The sequence below is a fragment of the Misgurnus anguillicaudatus genome, chromosome 10 (assembly GCF_027580225.2).
Source record: "Misgurnus anguillicaudatus chromosome 10, ASM2758022v2, whole genome shotgun sequence".
NCBI classification, from domain to species: Eukaryota; Metazoa; Chordata; class Actinopteri; order Cypriniformes; family Cobitidae; genus Misgurnus; species Misgurnus anguillicaudatus.
In genome coordinates this window covers 30,041,022-30,066,062 of record NC_073346.2, presented here as the reverse complement: position 1 = coordinate 30,066,062, position 25,041 = coordinate 30,041,022, and the positions used below count along the sequence as shown (strand labels likewise).

Genomic DNA, 25,041 nt, shown 5'->3' with positions numbered 1-25,041 from the left:
ATATGATTAATAAAACTTTGCCATTATTTATGATTTACATTCGTTCACCGTAGTGGATTTATTTTTTTCCATTCTCATGCAGGCTTTTTTTTAAACATATGTGATACCATACTGTATATCATACCATGTATATATTTATTTATTTATGGTTTTAAATAGTACTTTAAAGAATACCATGTTATTTGCATTGCCTTCATGGATCAACAAAAACTTTATTACTGTTGTACTTGATTGTAAATGGGTTTAAGCGCACATGTACATTCCTCCAGGCTCCATATGGACAGAGACCCCGCTGGAAAGTGCCTGTGTTAAAAGCTAATTGTTGACACTGGATAATTGTGCCCTGAAGGTCTGTCTTGTTTTATTTAGTTTTCTGACAAGCAACTACATCAGACCCCTCAGGCAAATAGCGAAAAGAGAAACCAAAGAGCAAGCGTTTAATACAATTAGCCAGCGAGCATAATGTTATCTTCCTTGTCTACTTTTTGTTTGTTTGTGAGACATCTGTGTGCCGTCCACTCCCCAGAACTCAGTTATGCAGTCCACATATCATCTCTGTTCAAAACGCAGTAGGCGTATTTATGTATTCATATATTCGTACCCGTGTAGTGAGATGTTATGTGCCGTTAGCCTGCAGGTAATGCTCGTAAATTTCCCCACCATTGATTTGTAGTAGATATGGATTTTCTCTCTGAAGTGGTGGGGTGAAATAAGCTTTGTTTGGTGGACCGGTCTTGCGTAAATCTGCCTGTGACATTTTGATAGCTAGCGATGTACTAGAGAAAAGCAAATATCATTAGAGAGAGGGCCGGATTAAAAACTGTCACTCAAAGTCTCTATTATCAACCGAACGAGTGTGCCACATTCAGAATGGATGTGGGAAGGGAAAGTCGAGTTATCCATAAAGATAAAGAGACAAAGAGAGAGAGCGCGAGGGATGAACCAGTCAGTCCGAGAGTCTTTCAGTAAACAGCGAGTCGTAAATATTTCAGCCGTCACGGCAAAGTGTCGACAGCTGTTCCCATCTGCATGTTAATGAAGGCAGAGGCGAGGGACCCGAGCTCAATGGGTCCCTTCAGCTCCTACACTCTCTCACACTCCCACACGGCCACATCCAAGCACTTTCTCCTGGGTTCACGGCTCTCTATCACTGGCTGTGCATTGTGCTCCCCGTGCATCCCTCAGCGCCCGTATCTACAAACACACTTGTGCACTTGTTTCTCCAGAGCAGCCGTGAGGTCAGTAGACTATAGAAATCACATCTTTTTTTTTAAGAGAGACAGAGCGAGAGTCAAAGCTGTGGGATGACAGATAAGGTCTAGTTATTGTGACTTTATGATATCAGGAGAACATCCCTACTGTACTACATCTCATCCAAATTGATTTATATAGTCATACTGATTTAATTAACATACAGTATTTACATGCATACAGTATATAGTCTTCAATTAAATGAAGTAGAAATTCAACATGTTTTTATGCAAGATGGCGTGGGAGGTTATGAGGATGACTGCAACCCCTATTGAATATTAAAAAATACAAAAGAGATACAGTTTTAGGCAAACATGCGAGTGAGGTTTTTGGTGAACACTATTTTAGCCAAATGGATAAGTGGCATCGCGATATAAGATATAAATCCTGACATGTAAGAAAAAATGAGACATAACTTTACAAAAACAACAAGCCTTTGGATGTTGTGCATTAAAGTACTATTTATTAAAGGGGTCATATTATGAGATTTTTTTTTACATTTAAAATAAATCTTTGGTGTCCCCAGAGTGTGTATGTGAAGTTTTAGCTCAAAATACCCCATAGATAATTTATTATAAAATTGCCACTTTGTAGGTGGGAGCAAAAATGTGCCATTTTTGGGGCTGTCCTTTAAAATGCAAATGAGCGGATGAAATGCAAACACTGATCACCATAATGGTAGTTTGTTGAAATTGAACCTCAATTGTGCTGTCAATTATTTATTTCTCTGTCTTTCTTTCTGCATTAAATGGCAGTTCTGTGGTTAGATTAAGATTAAGGGGCGGTATTATTGTAATAAGACTTCCTACCTATGTAAAACAGGCAAAATATGAATGACCTATTTTTTCACATGTTTGCAAAGAATGGTTTACCAAAACTAATTTACTTGTTATACGTTTTCTAGGTTGATAGAAGCACTGGGGACCCAATTATAGCACTTACAGTAAACATGGAAAAAGTCAGATTTTTATGATATGTCCTCTTTAACCTGATAAGGAACACTGTGCCGTACACGGTACACCCCCTCCCTTGCACGTGAGGCTGCATTACGTCATTGTAACTTTGAAGCATTAAATCTTCAAAATATACGGTCATGCGGCACATCGTTGGAAAGCTTAGACTTTAGGGATTCCATTAAGCGCACACACAGTCATTTTAGCAGTCATAAAACTGTAATCTAGTTGTTAGTTACCTGAACCGGGCGGCGCCGATTTAGGATATTTACTTACCTTCAAAATCTTCCCTTTATCCGCTTTGGTGAAATTGTCCGAAACAAATTGTTCATAAATCCCCAAAAGTCCAAGGAAATGGAATATCCAAGCCTTTTAATCCAAAACGATTTGTTCATCTCACAATCTTGACGTTTCTGACTGAATTACGATATAAATAGTGTATACAATTAGTTCACTAACGGACATTCGTTTCGAATCTCACTTTTTATTCACGATTTATAATGAATATATTCGGATGTCACGTTTATTGTGTAACGTCTGAGGAACAAATACGCCCCCTTGTGGAATTTCAGCCGTTCCATAAGAGGTTAAAGTAATGTTTTTAAGTTCATAAACACTTGACACTTAAAAATGTATTTTAATCTGAAGGTATAGGCATTCATTCAATTCAATTTTATTTATATAGCGCTTTTCACAATTGGTAATTGATTCAAAGCAGTTTAACATTAAAAGAAGCAGGGGAAAATCGACAGACAATATGAAGAGTTTCGTTGCAAAACGAGATAAATCCATTTTTTTTTTTGTCAAAACATGTTTATTATTATGTTATTGTGTTATTATTTTGTTTTATGATGCTACTTAGCTGTATTTTTAAAGTTATGAAGGTTTAAATCAAAACAAACCAACTGCAGTTGCATTGAAATTAATTGGAATGTACAACCAAAAAACGAGATTTACTGAACAATTAAAAAAACGGTGGTTATCTCGTTTTGCAACGAAACTCTTCATATAAGTACCAAAATACAGTGGCTGTGAATAAACTTTACAAGTGAGCGTATTAATAATGTATCGTATACAAGAGGGTGCTAAGTAAAGCCAAAGTCGGTTGACTTCCCTGGGGTTGAAAAAAACCCTAGGAGAAAAACCTCCCGACTTTTTAGCCTGGAGGGAAAAAAGTCCTAGGAGGAATAAAAACATTGGGAGATATATATTTATTGACGTTATACATATATATTTATATGGGATGTAAACAGTATGTAAACGTATAAGAAGATTTAATGGGTTCCGTCGGTGGTCGTTGGTCAGGCATTGTCTGGGCATCACGTTGAAGGACGGCCAGTAGATCAGTGGTGTGTTGACCTCTACCGCAGCCAGAACTGGGTCAGTTTGTCTCAATGTCCTCGGGTTCGAGAACGAGACAGGAAGAGAGAAACAAAGTCCTATTAGCGTTAGGGGCCGTTCGCATGTAATGCAAGTGTCACACAGTGTTGTGTTTTAATATATGCTCGGTTCCAGACAGGCTACCCAGACGAGTTATGTGAATGCTTTGTTCCGTACAAGCTAACTATTGTGAGATAAGTATAATTTACTAGACAAATTATGTGAATGCTTTGTTAAAGAAAAAAGTCTTAAGTTTAGTTTTAAAGTGAATGACTGTTTAGAATAATTTTGTAGACAACAATATATTTGTACCCCTACTAAACATATTAAACCCACAATATATCCAAAATAAAATATCCAAAACGCTACTATACTGTAGGTGAGCAGGTGCGGTGTCCTAGCTGTTTCCATGGTGTGGATTTTAGGAACACTAGGGTGCATCCCAATTCATTGGCTGCCTCCTTCGAAGGTCGTATTTGAAGCAAATGACATCACCAGGCCGCAACGAAGCCTGTCCCAATTTGAAGGCTCCTTCACATACAAGCCTCCAAATTTTTTCCTTTTTGATGTGCGTCCGTGACGTCTGGGTATTTTGAAATAAACATTCAAAACTGTAGTTAAATAAAAGTGAATATTTTATCAATTAAAGGTCCATGTGACTGTTTTACTATTATAAATTATAGTAAGATAATAGACGCAGTACGTAGACGCAACTCCCCCTGTAGTCGAGACCGTCTCATTTCAGTTTGCTTGGTGGCCTTTAGAGGCTGCCACCTTCAAACATCGAGCCTTGCCTTCAAAGTCTGTGGCCTTAAAAGCATCCAGACCCTGAATTGGGATCCAACCTTTGTTTCCCCTGAAACCAAGGATCCATAGATGGATCATACACGGCCTCAGCTTTTCCAATATTCAATGTTTGCCTGTGATATCTAGGTATTTTAAAATAAACATAACTGTAGTTAAATAATAGTCTATTTAGCTAATTGTCACTGTTTTAGTATTATAAATGACGTTTCAATGATGTGAATTATTTTAATGCTGCAATAGTGTGTATGCATTTTACATTTATATATTTCTAAGGTTTAATCTGCATCAGCGCATCATATTCTCTAAAATAAAGGGGGCGGGAACAGCAAGTGACGCAACTCTCTACCTAGGCAAGACTGTCTCATTTCAGTTCGCTTTGTGGGGACTTTAGAGGCTGCAGCCTTCAAAGACCGCATCCTTAGAAGGACCCAGCCCTCAAATTAAAATGCACCCTAAACTGACCAATCAGATAAAATATGTTTTATTAATTGACTCCTAACATCTGAATACTCTTTTCTAAGTGGCCAAAGTCAAAAAACCTGCAAGTGAGTGGAATAACAATGCGGTCTTGACTAACACATTAACAAAGGCTATTATCTGCAACATTAAGGCCCAATTATGTGTGACAGCTTTCATTCTCTCAATAAAAGTATCATCGTAATTTAGAATACATTCTAGTGCAGTCCAACCTAACACCTTAATAGTTCTGATGTCTTTCCTTGTGTGCATTTTAGAGCCCTGATGCAATGCTCCTGTTACGATTTTACTTAGCCAAATGACTGCATAATCCTTCTTTCCTCTCCCACTGCAGATGTCCCCTATAGTCATGGGTGAGAACTCATGTTAACAGAGGTGGATTGTTAGTTGCGTTATGTAGCCGATGAGAGCCGTACTGTGTCGTGGTGACATAGAGTACAAGCATTGCATGCTTCTTATGCACACACAGAGGATGATGTGAGGTCATTTGGTTTCTCAGCTGCTGGAGTCGAGCCCCTGACCTTGCATCCCCTGTCAGGGCTTTGTACTATTATACTGATCGAGTGGATGTTTTTAATTTTTAATTACCTGGAGTCTTTTAGGCCCTGTCCCAAATGTCATCTTCATCCTTCACGGTCCTTCTCCAAATCTACACTTTGCCGCATGGGCTATTGGGTAACAGTCCACTGCGACGTTTATATCAGCATAGTAAACTTCCATAGTAGGCACGAAGGATGGCTACATCGGTTTGGATAGATTTTCGTGTTTCTGTAGCTCGATTGGTAAAGCACTGTACACTGATACACTAATAAAATGCATAGATTGAATGGGCTTTAAGTCGCTCTGGATAAAAGCATCTGCCAATTCCATGAATGCAAATACTTAAGTCATAAAAGATAAAAGGATAGAAAGATATGAATGGATGGCAGGGAGGCAGGCATCTGGCAACCAAAAGGTTGCAGGTTCATACTGTACCCCCTAAAAGGTGACCATTGTGCTTTAGCTATTTTGCCCATTATTAAATGATTTAAGACCCAAGATGCTCCCCAGCTTTTCTCTAGCAGCATGCAGCTATAGACGTGCTGTCTGGCTCATTTGCGACAGGCGTGATATAGCTTGATTGGATTTGATATTCAGTACAATTCCCCCTCATATGTATCTGATTATGTTCAGGCACAAAGCACTCATTATCTGTGGGATTGATTCTGATGGAAAGAAAAGAGGACAGTCTCCACACCATCTGCAACAGCCCCACTGTGAGATGTGTGAATTATGAGCGATTAGCCGTTTCATCTCCCAAACTCTCCCCGACACTCCCTGCATGGTAAAACACGCGCAGAGACACTCGCAAACACACACACAGGACCTAGTGTTTTCCTCTTGATTGATTTTGTAACCCTTCATCCAGAATTAAAGGGCTCCTTTTAAGCTATCCGAGCTTGTGCTTGTAAATGTTTTTGACGAACCACCAACAATGAATCTGTTTATCATTAACGCCCCATAAAAGTGTTTGTAAAGCCACTTTTGTAATTTTCTTTGTTCGGTGGCGCCGTAATCGGAGTTACAGATGTTGTAAATTCTGCAGGCATGAAACCCAATTAGGAAAGTATTTCGGTACTGCATCGTTTCCGAGCCCCTGCTTATGTGTCGTGTGCGGGAGATAATTACTTTCTTTCATGAGGAGATGAAGCCATTGGACGTTTATGGGATGGACGGACAAAACTGACCCAGATGTGGTAGCTAGATAAGAGGGTAAATTATTTATTTAATGGACTATTGGTTTACACATGTAATCAATAAAGGGAGGTAATGAAAAGGCCGGCCTGGCAAATCTGAGTATGTTAGCCAAAAAAATTCCTCTGGATTCAAAGCAGGTGCACACGCATATGTTTGTTTAGCTCTGCGTAATGGTCATCATTCTGGACTTTCCTAAATGTGTGTTTGTTTAGTGAATTAGACTTGCATTGATTTGCTTAAATTGTTGCTGAGGAGCATAACGGACATGAAGGACATAAAGAAATATAGAAAGAAAGATGTAAAGAAAAAAGGAAGAAGGGTGTGCTAAAAGAAAGAAAGGCAAAGAAAATGGGATGTAAAGAAAGGAAGAAGGCTGTTAAGAAAGAATGAAAATAAATAAGAAGAAAGAGAATGATCAGAAAGAAAGAAAGATATTATAAAAGAAAAAAGGAAGAAAGTTTTAAAGAAAAGTAGATGGATGTAAAAAAAGGACAGAAAAAAGATGTAAAGAAAGAATGGATGAAAGAAAGAAGGAAGTGTTTAAAGAAAGGAAGGAAGAAATATGTAAATGAAAGAAAGATAGAAAGAAAAAAATATAGAAAGATATAAAAAAGAAAGATAGAGGGAAGGATCTAAACAATGAAGGAAGGATGTAAATAAAGAAAAAGGGATGTAAAGAAGAAGGGTGTAAAGAACGAAAGAAGAAATGAAAGAAAGAAAGTAGTAATAAAAGAAAAGTAAGAGAGTTTAAAGAAAAAAGAAGGACAGAAAGAAAGATGTAAAGAAAGAAGGAAGGATGTAAAGAAAGGAGGAAAGGTGTAAATGAAAGAATGATAAAAACAAAGAAAGAATGATTTAATGAATGAATGGTGTAATAAAAGAAAGAAAGAAGGAAGGATGTAAAGAAGTAAGGATGTAAAGAAAGAAGGATGCAAAGAAAGAAAGAAAAGGGTGTAAAGGAAAGAAAGATGGAAAAAAGGATGAATGAATGAAAGAAGGAAGTATGTAAAATAACAATAGAATTATATGAAGAAAGAAAGAGTGATGTAAATTTAAAGGAAGGTTGTGAAGAAAGAAAGAAAAATTATGTAAAGAAGGACAGAAAGAAAGAAATAGTAAAAGATGTAATAAGCAAATGAAGGAAGGATGTAAAGAAAGAATGAGAGATGTAAGGAAAAAAGGAAGAGGGATGTAAAGAAAAAAAGGAAGGATAGAAAGAAAGAAAGAAAGAAAGAAGAATGTAAAGAACGAAAGAAAAACAGAAAGAAAGAAAGAAAAATTTAATAAACGTAAGGATGTAAAGAAAAGTTGAAGGATGAAAAAAAAGAAGGACAGAAAGAAAGAAAGATGTAAAGAAAGAATGGATAAAAGAAAGAAGGAAGGATGTAAAGAAAGGAAGGAAGAAAGGTTTGAATGAAAGAAATAAAGAATGAATGAATGAATGAATGAATGAATGAAAGATGTAATAAAAGAAAGAAAGAAGTAAGGATGTAAAGAAGTAAGGAAGTAAAGAAAGAAGGATGCAAAGAAAGAAAGGAAGAAGGGTGTAAAGGAAAGAAAGATGGAAACAAGAATGAATGAAAGAGGGAAGGATGTAAAAAACAATAGAATGATATGAAGAAAGAAAGAGTGATGTAAAGAAAAAAGAAAGGATGTGTACAAAGAAAGAAAAATTATGTTAAGGACAGAAAGAAAGAAATAGTACAAAAAATGTAATAAACGAATGAAGGAAGGATGTAAAGAAAGAATGAGGGATGTAAGGAAGAAGGATGTAAAGAAAAAGGAAGGGTGTGAAGAAAGAAAGAAACAAAGAAAGAAGGATGTAAAGAATGAAAGAAAAACAGAAAGATGTAATAAATAATAAAAGGAAGGATGTAAAGAAAGAATGAGGGATGTAAAGAAGAAGGATGTAAAGAAAAAAGGAAGGATGTGAAGAAAGAAAGAAGGATGTAAAGAATGAAAGAAAAACAGAAAGAAAGATGTAATAAATGTTAAAAGGAAGGATGTAAAGAAAAAAGAAGGACAGACAGAAAGATGTAAAGAAAGAATAGATGAAAGAAAGAAGGACGGATGTTAAGAAAGGAAGGAAGAAAGGTGTGAATGAAAGAAAGATTAAAAGAATGAATGAATGAAAGATGTAATAAAGGAAGGAAGGATGTAAATAAGTAAGGATGTAAAGAAAGAAGGATGCAAAGAAAGAAAGAAAGAAAGAAAGAAGGAAGGGTGTAAAGGAAAGAAAGATGAAAAAAGAAAGAAATGATGTAAAAAAGGAAGGAAGGATGTAAAGAAAGAAAGGAAGAGGGGTGTAAAGGAAAGAAACATGGGGGAAATGAATGAAAGAAAGAAGGATGTAAAGAAAGAAAGGAAGAGGGTGTTAAGAAAGAATGAAGGATATAAGAAAGTATGAAAAAATGAATGAAAGATGTAACGAAAGAAAGAATGAAAGATGTAAAGAAAGATAGGAAATGTGGTGTAAAGGTAAGAAAGATGGAAAGATGTAATAAAAGAAAGAAAGGAGAAGAACATGAGGAAAGAAAAGAAAGAAAATGTAGCCTTAGGTCTCTTACACATTGACATGTCCATTAATCTTCATTCTGCTGTCTTTGTTTAAATGTTATGTGCATCTCTCGTCGTCTCTGCAGTGTCTCCTCAGTTTTATTTGTTTCTTCAGACAGTTAGACGCCTAATTGATATTAGCGTCAGGTAAGCGTTTGTCTGCGGCAGGGATGACAGAGAAAACAAACAGTGCTGGATCAGGCGTGCCAGGGGAAAGAGAGCATGCAGACGCAGCCTGTTAGATCATCACACAAGCAGATGTTCACTTCATTCTTTCCCCCCACCATTTATTCAAACACTCTCTCCATCTCATGCCTGTTTGTTATTTCCCTTCAACTCGGTGTCACTCTCCGAGTGTCTGTTTCTGAGAAACACTGTGACAGCTGTTTGAAATGAGTAAATATCGCACTGAAATGTATTATTGATTAGAAATAAGAATCAAACATTCAGACTGAACTGTAGGGGTGGCTGCAAGGCAGCACAGAAACTTGTGTTTAGACCTCAGCTCTGCATAAATGTATGTTTATCAATCCACACCAAGCACAGAAATACAGCGAGACATCACACTTTTACAGCCAATAAGATATTTTATGTGCAGGTCAGATTTCTAAATGTTTATTATTTTGTGAAATAAGGGCCTATAGATTGTAGAAGGAAAAATCCTTAAAGGAAAACAATTAAAAAAAAATTTTTACTATGTTTTTACCTCAACTTAGATGAATTAATACATACTTATCTTTATTCAACGCGTGCTTTTAATCTTTGTACAGCATGTCGTGAATGTATTAGCATTTAGCCTAGCCCCATGATGGATTTAGAAGCCATCGAACACTTCTATGTTTTCCCTATTTAAAGAGTGTTACATAAGTAGTTACACGAGTAAGTATGGTGCCACAAAATAAGACATGGCGATTTTTTAAGCGGATAAAAAATGAGAACTATATTGTATGGCAGGAGAGCACTTAGTTTGCAGCACTTCGACCTCGGGCGCAGTAATACTGATGGAAGTTTGAGCGAGGGGGGAGTAGTCAGGAGTGAGGATATTGCTGCGCGCCAAGGTCGAAGTACTGCAAACTAAATGCTCTTCTGCTATACAATATAGTTCTCATTTTTGATCCCGCCACGTTTTAGTTTGTGCCATCATATTTACTCGTGTAACTACTCATGTAACAGTCTTCAAATAGGGAAATCATGGAAGTGTTTAGTGGCTTCTAAATTCATCCCTGTTTGGATCCTAAGGAATGAATGGGGCTAGGCTAAATGCTAACACATTCATGACGTGCTGTACAAAGATTAAGTGCACATATTAAAAAAAGATCGGTATGTATTAATTTGTCTAAGTTGAGGTAAGAAGATAGTAAAATATTGAAAAACTGTGTTGTTTTCCTTTAAACTTAAATGATTGGTTTGAATAGAATCTGTGCCTCAAGTGGTTCAAGCTGAATTACTTGCAGAAAATGAAGAAAAGGTAAAAATAAATAAAAAGAAGTACGATTTTAATATAGTGTTGTGTTAAAAGCACTACTAAAATCTGTTTTGCTAACAGCAGTGAATGAAATATTTTAGGATTTATATTCTGTGTTTGAATATTAGGGCATAAAGACCCTAATCAGCTAGTTGTAGAGGTATAAGATGATTTTTGCTTGTATTATATATTTTATAATTACATACTTTAAATGTGACCCTGGACCATAAAAACATTCATAAGTCGCACTGGTATATTTAAGAGTTTTGTTTTCAAAACGCAATAAATCCATTTTGACTAATTTCGGTAAAAATGTGTTTTCTATATCAAGAAAGTGACAAAAAAGACACTATTTTCTGTTACAAACTTTCACATAGCATTTTTAGGTTATAATAAAATTAAAAATTCAAATCCATAATTAGATTTTTAAAGATTTATTATAAAAAACAGATTATTTTTTCCGCAAAATTTTTTTTTTTCAAAATGCTATAAATTTATTGAATCAATTTATAAATGTGCATTCATCTTTGCCATGTTATATTAATTTAGTTAACTAGTGCTATACACTGATTAAAAAATAAACATTAATGGCATTAATAAAAAAACCTTACTTTGTCATATTAAGAACACTGTTATTGCTGCTGTCATCCTTCACTGAAAAAAATGATTCATTGAATTTAATCAATTTTTTTAAGGTAGGCGGTTGCAATCAATTTACTTAAGCTACATTTAAACAAAAAAAGATTAGTAACCTAAAATAAAATATAAAACTTTTGTTTAAATGTAGCTTTAATAAATTGATTGCAACCACTTACCTTAAAATTTTTTATTAAATTTAATGAATCATTTTTTTTTAGTGTTGGGACATCTTCGCGGAACTTTTTTGACAGCGGTCAACTGTAAAAAAAATTGATACTGCCCGATTTTCGTTGACATTGCGTAAGACAATGGAAAGTTTTTCATAAGATCTCCTGGGGTCAAAGTGTTAGCGTGACAGAAGCTTGATGCTGTTGGGAGAACAAGCAACAGTCTGCATTTTTTCGTCGCCCGAGTGGCTTATGTTTCCTTCCCGCCACAGAAAACCACCACAAGTTTATTAATGCCATCAAAAGTATTATTTGTTTTTGTTTGTTTGTTGATCATGAAGTACAAAGTAGATGAGGAAAACTAGGATCCTGTGTTTGTTCAACGTGCCGCCATTGTTGTTTACAATGCGTGGAATGGTGCGCTGTGATTTGTTGAGCGGATTTATTGCATTCTGCTTTTTTTATACTGACCTGATACAAAACTGATTTTGGTGGTAACTACTTTGGGAAAAAACTCTTTATTTGTAGCAGTAGTCAACAATACATTGTATGGGTCAAAATTATTGATTTTTTTGCCAACAAACATTAGGATATTAAGTAAAGATCAAAGATCATGAAGATATTTTGATCCCCCAGATTCCAGATTTTTAAGTATAGTAGTTGTATCTCAGGCAGATATGGTCCTGTCCAAACCATACCTCAATTGAAAGCTTATTCTTTCAGCCTTGAACTGGTTTTGTGGTCAACGTACAAGTCTTCAAGTCATGCGGTGTGAGTAACAGAACCCTTCTCCTCGAAAGTCATTACTGGAAAGCAACATAGTAATAGTCTCCTTAAAACTTCCCAAACGTAACTTCACCATCTGGATGAGAACCTTTGTATCTGTTATTGCTGTGGGCAAAACAGTGTAATGTAACTATTAAGAGTTAGGAAAGGCTCAACAGGACTTTTCTGAGAACAAGAGCACCTCCATCTGGCATTAACTGTTTTCTGATGCAAGATGCTGCACTTCTCCAGCGTTTGCCTAGCAGGAAAAGAAGCGGGTTATAAGTTGATGAAAGAAGGCCTGGCATTTAACACAGTAAACACATTTATCATCAGAGACAGATAATTATCTCTTTAATTTCACGACCGTGTGAGGCCTGGCGCTTGTTGTCATAGACGCTGAAGAGCAAATAGAGGAGAAAGATCTTCGTCTAGAGAGAAGCGCCGATGCTGTTGTCTTGTGTTTGTTCGAATAACCTTGTTTGCTTGTAGCTGTTTAATTTTAGAGAAATGGGAAAGAAATAACGCGCGGAGCCGGGAAAGAGACGGAGCATGGGGAATGACAGGTTTTCTCTTGCTATCTCTTTCTCTCTTTACTCCTATTTGTCCTCTAAGTCAAGTTTTGTTTATTTTTTCCCTACGGAATATTTTTACATTTTTCAAACCTTAGGCTGCATTTAAAGTGTGATGATTGTACACTGTCTATGACAGATATTGCTAATGCAACACCACAAAGACATGGCAAGAGTAGTTTGCTTGACCTGGAGGAGACATTATTATCATTAACACCACTACTTTTTTGGGAAAGAATGTGGAAAGCAGGAACCATCTCGGCACCTCTAATCATAATCCTGTCATAGTCTTTCAACTTTCTTCCTCTCATGCACTCTCTCTTTTATCCGCACATCCGTGTAGAAGTCTGAACAAGCGAGAAGAAGCCTCTTTCTTCCGCTCGAGCAATTTTTCCAGCATGTTCAGAAAGCGAGGCTGCTAACAGCATCTTATCATCAGCCTGCGTTTCCATAACGCCCTGACGATTCCCATCACACTTTGCGCTCGCACGTGAGATTGACAGATACGGACATTTTTCGACTGCCAATGCCAATTCGGCTCGAAAGTGAAAATCTATCAAATGTTTTAACTTACTTTCACTTAGTGCATTATTTTTAGCCGAAACATAAGTTTTAGAGGGTCTTCTACTCGTGGAAGCAGGGGCTCAATTAACCGAATAGCAATTTTCTGTGTGTCACCGCTGAGCCGCTACTGATCAATAAACACGACGTGTCTGTAATGAGCTGGCCACTGCGTGACACTCCAAGCCCCGGTGCATGCTGGGATTGCTCAGGACAGGAGAGCATAGATGAGTGAAAGGTAAAAAGATCTTCCCCTTTGCATTACGGTCATCATCCCTGCATCAATAGAGGTGTTTGTAGCGACGTTCTGCTTTAAGGATGTCTTGGGTTAATATCAAAGCCAAGTTAAGCCAAAGGATTAAATGATTACACCCTTGAGCTTCATTACGGATACCACAGCCATAAAACCACTGACTTTTCTGCTCAAAACACCCACTCTTTCACTTAGACTTCTGCTTTGAGCATTTACTGGGACCAAGCAGATGTGCCATTGTTTGTATGTGTGTATGTGTGTGCAAGGGAATGTTTGAGGTCATGCTCAGATCAACTGGAGCTTTTTCATATTATCCGCCTTAGTAGAGCTCCCAGGGAACATGGCCTATACTAAACAAGACATTAGATAGACTGTGCTGTAAGCCACCTCCAGGTCTCCATAGTACAATATGTGGTGAGAGCAGAAAGTCAAGGTTTAGTTTAGGGGTGGGCGATAAACAGGAAGGTATGATAAACCAGTAGAAATTTGTCAACTGGTTGAGATTTTGGACTATCGACTCTATACGCGTTTACATTGCATTGCTTTTAATGCTGTCACGGTTATGACATTTGGCTGACGGTTATTTGTCTAATAAATTGTGACGATTATGACGATTAATTGTCTTTTTTTTTGCTTAGACATTTAATTTTTATAATTTTTTTGTTTGTTTATGAAATAATTTTCACACATTGTTGTGATTATTTGCATTAAATATTTTGCAAGGTTTACCTGGCAGTAAATATTAATTCACATAACACATATCTAAAAGTAATCTGATAATGTCTCATTTATACAGGCGCTGCAGCTCCCCCTTGTGTTTTTTAGAGAGTTGTGCAATCATTGTGGTGATCTGAAATCATCGCAATGAGGTCAAACAATCGCAATGAGACGATTATTGAATCATTGTGACAGCCCTGGTTGCTGTACGCGTGGTTACAAAAACGTAACGTTTGCACACATATTTACGCACACATATTTAAGCGGCTATATGCGCGCGCTGTTTTTGTGTGAGAAAAGCTTAAGCCGCATTAAGCTCATAAGCATTTTTGTCGATTCATTGTCCTTAAATACATCAAATTTGCATCAAAATTCCCATCTTCACAAGTATCCTCATGAACATAGTCATTTAGGTCTTAAAAGAAAGTAAATCAATTGAAAAAGAAAATGCATGCCTAGCCTTATATATTGTATTTGGACTTTGGTCTTTACGAGGAAGTTACCTAATATTGCCCATGTCTGTCATTCATGTTAATCAAACAGACTTTGACTTAAAGTCTTGACTAAATAACTTTTGTTCCTTTAATAATAAGATTTAGGCCTTTATATTTTTTTCAGTCTATTTATTTTCAGTGAGCATTAGTTTTGTTTGTTTGTTTGTTTAGGAAAAAAATAACTGTCATAATATATAGCGTTATTATGATATAAAAGTAATCATATTATGATATATTATTTTGATTATACCACCCACCCCTAGGTTGATTGGTTAGCATGGCCCAGGTAGTACCTGCTGGTAGATGCTGTAATTAAAATATTTAGTAAAAAAAACTATGTTTATGGTCATACAAATTTGTTTGCAAGTTTGTTTTTACGAGTAAGATTTGTATTGATGATATGTCATTACTGTAGCAGATATTTGCTAGGGCCTGTTTTTTGGAGGGTTTTAAAATACATGACAAATGCACAGTACTGTGCAAGTCTTACCGTGGGTTCACACCAGCCACGTTTGAGGCATCAAATTCCTGTCTACCGCGTCTAGTTTGCCGCTTGAACATTTTAAGTTTACTCGCTTCATTCATGCATGAAAGACGCACGTGAAATTCTAGTTATCGAGACATTCACTTGGAAATTTGCGTCATGGGAGGGGCTACTGCGACTCTGCTCGCTTTCTGTTATCACGTCACTACTAGAGCAAGCTTCTGATTGGTTAATGCGGCGCGTTTTTGCACCAAAGTTCAAATTTTTAAGGCCACTATGCTGCCATTTTTGTTTCGTTATATTTTAAAATGGTATGATCACATACAATTATTTCTCTGTCTCTTTATTACAATACAAAAAAAATACAGAAAATGTGTATGCATGAAAATAATCAGTTTTTAATGTTTTGTGTTTGTTGTGAACTCTCGTTAGATTTGAGCAATAGCAGGAATATTTTAAAGTCTCCTCCAAGGAGTTCAAGATGTTTTGCGCCAAAAGATGACACTTTAAATACTGACTTTTGTTTTAAAAAAAATTTTTAATATTGTATAATATTGGATATTTAAACAACAAAGCTTGTGGTGGTTTAAGACTTGCACATGACTGTATATATTTTTACCACTAGCCAATTTAAATTAAACCAGCGTTTGGGTTTATCTGTATTTTACCAAACCACGGTTTGAAACATCCCAGCATTTTTATAGTGTTTGCTCTCTATTTTCTCTTATCTCAATGTACCATACTGAATGTAAGCAACAGAGCTAATGCTTTTAGATAAGGATGATTAACCTAGAATAAAATCTGCATGCTGTCTTCCCGTAGAGTATCCGTCTCTCAGGATGAGCCCAGTGCCACGGTGCTCACTTTGTAGAGTGACTAATGGCACATGGAAATGTTGCGATTACATCAGAATAGTCTCCGAGACGTCTGTCTGCTGCTCGCTCATGTGACCTTACATATTTCTTGTCGCCAAGTGCCATAAAACTACACGAGACACTAAATCGTCAAGGAAAAAATGACGCTCTGGTCCGATTGAGAGATGATCCATCCGCTTTTAGTCTAATGATTCGCTGAGGACAAGGCTATTGATCATTTTGGCATGAAGCAAATGCAGTGGAAATAATGAATGACAGCAGGTGTTCATATGTTTGTAATTGATTGCCCCATAATTGGACAAATTATTGAGCTCACCGATGAAATACAAGATTGAGGGTGACGTTTTGCAGAAACTGACTGCTTTATCGGGAACAAAGAGTTCTTTTCTGATGTGAGGCACAGGTGCGGCACTTTTCAATCAATTTGGCCCGGCGTGGTAATTTCTGCATGGCAAAGTCGGTCATGTCGCCATCTATTCGCTCAAAGTTATTATGTTCACTTCTTTTTCTGGTCAATAGATAATTGCTGTTGTTTTCCATCTGGCTCACGCAATCTTTTCGGTCTTTTCTAATCCTGCAGATCTCTCCGAAGCTGTGTAACATCATGGATGGCAAACTGGATCAATGAGCCAAAGCTGAGCTGTCGATCAAGACGGTTCTGAGGATATCACCTTGTCGACAAGAAGAGGTGTAAATATATTGATATAAATATACATCTTCAGCCTCTTTCTTGTTTGCACACCTTTTCATGTTGTGTACAGCCATGATATCAAAACTGTTACGGAATTGTTCTTCAATGGTCCTGCTGTTGCCTCTTCTTCAACTCATCCGGCTGGATGTGCTCAACGCTGCCCCTTCCGGACCGGAATCTGACCTATGCTCCACCCTTGTCCAGAGCCGATTCTTTGGCTTTTTTCTCTCGTCCTCTGTATTTCCCAGCACTCCCTGCACCTGGACCCTGCAGAACCCTGACCCACGGCGCTACACAATCTTCATTAAGGTCACTAAGCCGACCAGAGACTGCGTTCCCCGGCAGCATCGGACCTTTCAGTTTGACTCTTTCTTGGAGACGACGCGAACCTTCCTTGGGATGGAGAGTTTTGATGAGGTGGTGAAGCTGTGTGATGCCTCAACCCATGTTGCTTTCTTGGAGGCAGGGAAACAATTCCTGCAGATCCGGAAAGGGCTGCCTAGAGCAGGTGCTGGATCCAGGAATGGGGATGGGGAATTTAAAGTGGAGTATCTGGTGGTTGGGAAGCGTAACCCAAGCATGGCTGCCTGTCAAATGTTGTGCCAGTGGTTGGAGGATTGCCTCACATACAGTAGCTCCAACCGGCCCTGTGGCATCATGCAGACTCCATGTCAATGCTGGGACCAACCACCACCTGACAAAGAAACCAGTGGATGCTATCGAGATGGAGTCTATGTGGAGAACTGCAGCCCTGTGGTGAAAGAGGGAACAACTGACATAGACAGAAGTGGTAAGCTGCGATTTTTTTAGTTTGCTAACTTGAATGACTGACTATTATTGGACTTTAAATTTGGGAAAAGCTGATTAATTGGCCACTAGCTTTTTAAGTAATTTTGGTAAAATGTTTAAAAACAGTTTTCACAACCACAAATGTGTACAGGGGCCTATTGTTATATTGTCATATGAGGAGCTCAGATGCAAAAGCCTTTATATGCCATCTCCGTCAAAAATGAGAAAATGATAATAAGTGAATGCTTTCAGTAAGTATTTACATTCATCAAATACTTCAGCTTCAAATCTGCTTAATCCTAGCTAAGCTGAACCCTTGGTTATACAGTAATCTTATCCATTGTAGTGCATTTTTGACAAATTCACATAGTTTCAAGAGTTCTTATTTGTGCCGAATAAGCAGTACAGCAAAGGAGCAAGAGTTCAGAATGATCTGATGGAGGTTAAAACAGAAAAGTGGGGGGAAAGAAAGGTTTTAGGTTACAGCTGATGTTTTCTAGCTGGGTGACCTTGACTTCTTGGCGCCATGCATGAGTGTGAGGGTTCAGATGGGGATATCGGATCGGCCCGTGGGAGACGTGATGCATCGGACATGCTCTGAGAGTGACACAGGATAGCTGTGGTGCTGTGCTTTGGGGATTGATTATTAGAAAGGGAATGGGGCCGGTTACGCAGTTCAGAGATATGATGTGAGGTTTTGTCGAAAAATAAATGTAGCACAGAAATTCAAAACTACTAGAAGGATGAAGCCATGGGATTAATGGATCGCTCGCCCGATTGCACTGCATGACCTTTTGATAGACAATTGTCTGCCTCATTTGATTTTTTTTACATTTTTTTACTTAAGGGCGGTGATGGATCTCCATATTGTCCGATTCGCTATAAATTAAATTATGATGCATAATGCGTGTGATTGGATTGTTATAAAATGTGGAATCATGTCATAAGGATGATATAAGCAGGCCGAATAGATGAATGAATGGTGAGATAAAGATGAAATAGCTAAAAAAATGATGGTGAGCTTGGGAGGTGAGCCAGGAAGGTCCAGCTGAGCTATCAGATGGATTAGTTGCCAGGGCGGGATGGCAAATGAAAGATGATTTTTAAAAGACAGGCCGTGCATCATTACGTTGCTGCTCTCTGGGACCTTTCACACTGTTGATATCCTCAGTACAGTATTAATGGCACGCTTACCATTGTGCGGCCTCCTCTCTCGCCTCCTCCCCAGGAGAAAAATACGTCCTGTTTTCTACTGTAGGAGGGTAAAAAAAGATTGAAAAGAGAAATGGGACACATGAGAGTAGGTGTGTGTTTCATCTCAAAATGCTAAAGGAGTGTCTATTGTGCAAGCGTGACCCATTGCTCAAAGGCAAGGCATCGTGGGAGATGAGTAGATTCATCTCTCGCAGCACCGAGCAGTGACAGATTACAGTCTGGATTTGAGAGACATCGAAAGAAAAGTGTAAAAAAAGACTGTGAGGTGATGAGGCAAAATATGCTAGGAAAACACGGCTTTTTGTGGTGGCTGTGTTTTGGTACATTCTAGCAGGTTTTTATCTGATGTACTAGCAAGCACCAGCTGATGGACAGTTTGGGTCAGCCAATGACCAGCTTAGTCCAAAACCATCTGCTTTTTACAAAGCACAGTCTTAAAAATTTCTATAAAGGTTTTTGCAGTGATATACCATATAAGAGCCAACCTTTAAAGTCAATGTTTTTTAACCTTTTTCTAGTCTTTAACCTTTCTCCACTTTGGATGTTAAAGGAATATGCCACTTTTATAAAAAAAATCCTGATAATTTACTCACCACCATATTATCGTTAGTGGACCTCAATAGTTTGCAGTTTCAATGCAGCTTAAAAGGGCTCTTAACAATGCCAATTTAGGCATAAGGGTCTGAGGCAAAAATGTACTTTTAAACCACAACTTCTCTTCTTGCACTAGAAGTGTGATCATGCGCCAGCTCGACCTTACGTATTACATAATCTGAAAAGGACACTTGCGGACCATTTTAAACAATAAACTGATAAACAGACACAGTGTTGGGGGTAACGCATTACAACGTGCATTACTTAATAATATTACTTTTATGAAGTAACGAGTAAAGTAATGCATTACTTTTTAAATGTACACATTAATATTTGAGTTACTTTTTAAAAAAAAGTAATGCAAGTTACTTTTCCGTTTAATTTTGTCGATTAAAAAAAATAATGTATCAAATTAAACTGATCGTAGTCAGTAGAAGTACGCATTCTATGTGTGCGCGCCTCAGCGGGAACAGTTTGAGTCAGAAACAGAGATGGTAGGCCAGAGCTTGACATTTTTGCGATAGAAAATATAATTTCTGAATGAAAAACTTTTCAGTCAGAAAAAACACCTGCAAGGCCTGAAAGAGTTCAAGCCTCAGCCAAAGTAAGAAAAAGTAACACAAAAGTAACTTAAAAGTAATGTAAGCATTACTTTCCATGAAAATATAATATTGTATTAAAAAAATAAAGTAATATTGTATTGCATTACTTTTAAAAGTAACTTTCCCCAACACTGCACAGACATTAATTAGTATCATTCCACATACAACAATGTCAGATCTCTGTTCTTTCTCCACACTTGTAAAATCTGGAGCATTAGTTTCGCATACATCATGCGTGACCTTTCGACGTGATTACGTAATATGAAAGGTGAGAAGTTGTGGTCAAAAGTTTTGTCCTTTTTTTTCCGACAATGATGATCTTTTCGCTAGATAAGACTCTTATGCCTCGGTTGGGATTGTTTAGTGCCCTTTGAAATTGTCATTTTAAACTGCATTGAAACTGCAAACCGTTGAGGTCCACTAAAAGCCACAAACCCTGGAACGTTTTACTAAAAAAAAAATATATATATATATATATATATATTTTTTTTTTTTTTTTTCGACTGAAGAAAAAACCCCATCTTGGATGACATGTGGGTGAGTAAATTAAATTATATCCGGGGATATTTTTATGAAAGTGGAGTATTCCTTTAAGAGTGCTTTATTAAAACCATCCTGCCAAAAAATGGTTTTTCTTTGGCATTGCGTAGCACCTTCACTTTTGAGAGCGTGTCATCTGAAAGTGTGTCATCTTAAAGATGCATTTTCCCAACAGAGATGACTTGCAGTTTTTCCCATTGTGAACTGATGTGTTTGAAAGAGCTTTGGTTAAGCGAGATGATTTAAGAGCACAATGATAACAGCTGAAGGTCTGTGGGGACACCTATATAAAATATTACTCTTTGCTGTTTTTCCTTCAAATACGAACATGCAGGCTCTGTTTCATACTGAGCAGTTTCATTGTAGATGGCTGAAAATGATTGTGCGGGTACTCTGTAACCACATGTAGGGAAGTGTGTGTAATGTGTATGTTTGGCCACCAGGGGCGCACTCTTACATGTAGGTTATAAAACTGCTTCTAATACTCGTCCTTATCTCTGCTGGATGGATGGTTTCTCTCTCACCCCTCTCTCTCTCTTATTTTCACTGTCTTTTGCCCTCTCTCTCTCTCTCTCTCTCTCTCTCTCTCTCTCTCTCTCTCTGTCTCCTAATGTTGCCAATGGTAGCTCATGGCCCCTCCACAGCACTCCAGAACTCATGAAAAATTCATGTTTTAATTAAGCCGTTTTACTGCCTCTATTCTCGATAATGAAATACGCCCCGGGATGGGTGTGTGTTAGGGTGTCTATGTGTGTTTTAAGTATGTACTTTTGCCGTAAGACTTTGACTAGTGTCTTGTAAGCGCTCACAAGGGGAAAGGAATAAAAGACTTTTGTCAGACATCTGTTTTCCTTTAGGGCATCGTCGGCATTTCATGCACACTTTTTCCGGGGGGATTTGTGAAATTATTTGTTCTGCGAGGATGTTGCATTGTTGTTCGGTAAAATATCACTTTTTCATGGTTTCGTTTCTGACTGAAGCCGTCACAGCCAAACTCTCATTAATATCTACAATGATGCTGCCTTGTGTTTGTCAAAGTAATATTTCAGTGTAAATTTATAGAGGCACCTTGGAAAGAAATTAGAATAATGACTATCTAATGAGAATCACCATTGAGAATAATGGCAATTACAAAGAAACACAAAATATCTGGACACATTATAGTAATGAGAGTGTAGGAAGAAAATGCACTTAACTGTGTAAATAATCTTGCAATGCAACAAAACGGCTAAAGATAGTTTATGTGACCCTGCATGTGAACTCCATGTTAAAGTCTTATTATTTAATTATGAGATAATACAGCCTGGTATCACTGTTAATACGTAGTATTTACACGTAACTTTAAAAAACAAAAACATATTTTTTGTACGTTTAAATAGATGCTAAAACGTACAATGTAGACGTATTTACAACATTTAAACGTAGCATTATTACGTTTTGACAGCTAAAAACCGTAAAACTTTTACGTTTCTTTCATTCCATAAAGATTGCTGTATAATTTCCTTTTAACCATTTTAGCGATATGTTACCACCTTAACCCTACCCCAAACCTTACCCCAAACCTTACCCTAAACCCAAACCTTACCCTAAACCCAAACTCTTTTTATACAAAATGTTTAAATACGTAATGTATTCTTTTTATATTATGTAACGGACAGATATGTTTAGGAACATATTAGTAACAATATAGCATTCAAAAGATATTTTAAGGTGCTACAGTCATACGCAAAACAGTTTATTAAAACCATTTAACGTTACTGTTTAAAAATCATAAGAGACAGACAATTAAGTGTAATCACAACAACTTATTTATTGCGAATATTAAAATCAGTACCAAAAGTAGTTAAAATGACGATGTGATGCAGCCAAGGTCCTCTCTGGAGTATATGAAGTAAAGTAAAGAGAAGTATTAAAGTTATTAATCCAAGAGTTTGATCAGCGTTGATCCGGCTTCCCTCTGACACGGCGCGCTTTTTTAATTTCAAACGTACACCAACGGAAATGGAAATGACGCAAATATGTCACGTGGCACTTAAAGAGCCAATGAGCTTTTGATATCACTGCCGTAAAGTAATGTGTCGTAAAGCTTCTTGAGGTGGGATATTTATGATATGAATTCACATTAACGAATGCGCGATCTGACGTTACGGTTGCTGATGAGAACTCGGATAAATATCGCTGGATAAAGGGCTGAATTTGGATCTGTTCCTCGCAATCGTATGAAATTAAAGATGTCGATTACAACAAATGAATAAAAGTAACATCTTTTGTGAATTTATGTTGTATTTTGTTGTAATTATTTCTTAGTAGTAATAATAACGCATAGAAGACAGCAGGAGAAAACGCGTTTTTTTGTGTCATTGCAAACAAACTAAATATAAGTAACTGTTACAGAAATGCTATTCATTTTAAAGTTTTAAAATGTTGAAATTCTCTGAATATCATAATCATTTCATTAGGTAAATGGGTGAACTGTCTTAATTAAATAAGTCAGAAAATATGACTGAAAACATGTCATTGCTATGAGTAAGAAACGCCAATGCCCGCAATTTTACAAATTTGTACGTTTGTGAAGCTGTAAATACGTGAATAATTTACGTATTAGTCCTGTCAAAACGTCGATATTGTACGTTTCAGTTTGTTTTAAACGTAAGTAAATGTACGTATTGTACAACCACACTGAAACGTAAAAATACACACATATTCTCATGAGATCACATTGGATAATAGCATCAAAGTCACTTTAATTTCTTTGGCATGGCCTTACTAAGTCAATGTTATATAATTCATTATAATATAACAGATATCAAGGTTATATTTTCACACAATGTTCGAATGATTTTAGGTAGAAAACAATTCTATTGTTTATTTTTGGGATGAGGTGAGTATAATAACCTGTGCATATTTTTACTGTGTGATTCACCCACAGGCGTGGGTACAGTCACACATGCACACATAGTGTGGTGTCTGGTCCTGACTGTGCTTTATGAAACCCCAGGGATCTGTTTATTAGCAAACACATGCTCCTGGTGATAGACCTGTTGATTTTGTTTGTTGCTGTACAGTATGTGTGTGTAGCTATAATGAAAGTAGTTCTCCCCAAATCACATCTAACCCACAGTCTAGTACAAAACAGAATCTATAAAACAGAAAATCTCTTCTAACATACTGAGATTGACCCAGTAAAAGCCTGAGTGAGAGAAATTGAGATGGAAAGATGAATGGTTAGATTAGGGGTTATTTGTTGAGAGGCACAGCAGAGGAGCATACAGGAATGTCTAATGCACCTAGTGAAACATACGTGTGACACATCGGTGGTTTCCATAGGAACATTATCTGAGACACTCAGAATGAAAGCTGTCATGTCCCCAATCTGCAAGCTGTTTTAATCAAGTTTACTACCATATGGGGACTGATGCATTAGCTATGTCTTATTTGCCTTTTCCGCATCTCAGGCATATTATTGTAAGCACGGTTGTGGTAAGAACGCTAGTTTACAAGACAAGCACCAACACACATTTAAACAGTGAGGCATTTATGCTCTTTATGAACTCCACTGCTTAGTTCTCATTGGTAGTCACTTTCGAAAGTCGGTAATAATTTGCATAAAGTTAAACTTTTCCGAACTTTGTCGCGCGACTGGACACGCCCCCATCCAGTCAGCAACAGTCAATGACGCTCGTGTCGCCTAAAGTCGCAAAGCAACCATTGAAATCAATGAGATTGCGTTGCTCTGCTACTGCTAGTCGCTGCTAGTCTGAATGCAGCTTTAATTGGCAATTTTGGAAAATGTTATGGTAACACTCTACAAACTGGTCTCATTCATTATTTGTTCATGCATTTAAGCAATATCGCTCGAGTAGGAGTCTGTAGGTCGAATGCCGGAGGCAATCACAGCCGTGATGATATAGAGCTATATCACATGACTCCGAGAGCGATATTGCTTTAAAACAACAGTTCGACGGCACACGTTTGAAAAAAGAAAACTAGAAAACAACACCGGAGTTATTTAAAAGGCGGCCAGAATGACAGGTAACGCTTTCGGCTGCTTTGAATCTCATAATAACTCAATGGACGGGGTAGCCGTTTCTTTATATTACCGTTTCTTGGTTACAAAGTGTAGTTTTAAGATTAGTTCAGTCGAGAATATATATGTATTATATTTAAATCTGCAGTCGATTAGTAGAGATAGCACCTGTTTGAACGTTTGCTTTAGATTTGGTAGTGAGAGAACCAGAGCATGAGCGGACGTCAGTGTTCACTCGCCCCGCTGACCACCGCCCTCTCTGGGCTACATCTCTGACAGGGATTCCCTGGCTCTGATGTTGGCCCTGTCTGTGTTTGATGGTCAAAAATGAGATCAAATCAGCAGTATTTCGTGTCATGAAACTATTACTTGTTTTCTTATCCTTAGTGTCTTTTGTGTTGTTATTGTTTTGGCGCGGGGTAAATGTTAA

General features: G+C 37.3%; 1 protein-coding gene across 15 annotated transcripts in view; it reads left to right on the top strand.

The window, feature by feature from the left end:
• adgrb1a (adhesion G protein-coupled receptor B1a) overlaps nucleotides 1–25,041 on the top strand; it is a 148,843-nt gene that overhangs the window by 57,066 nt on the left and 66,736 nt on the right. For all 15 annotated transcript variants that reach the window (XM_073872346.1, XM_073872345.1, XM_073872344.1 and 12 more), the window contains one exon: nucleotides 16,734–17,634. In XM_073872346.1, coding sequence (XP_073728447.1) covers nucleotides 16,902–17,634 — 733 coding nt within the window. In that variant the 5' untranslated portion in view covers nucleotides 16,734–16,901. The remainder of the gene's footprint in view (nucleotides 1–16,733; nucleotides 17,635–25,041) is intronic.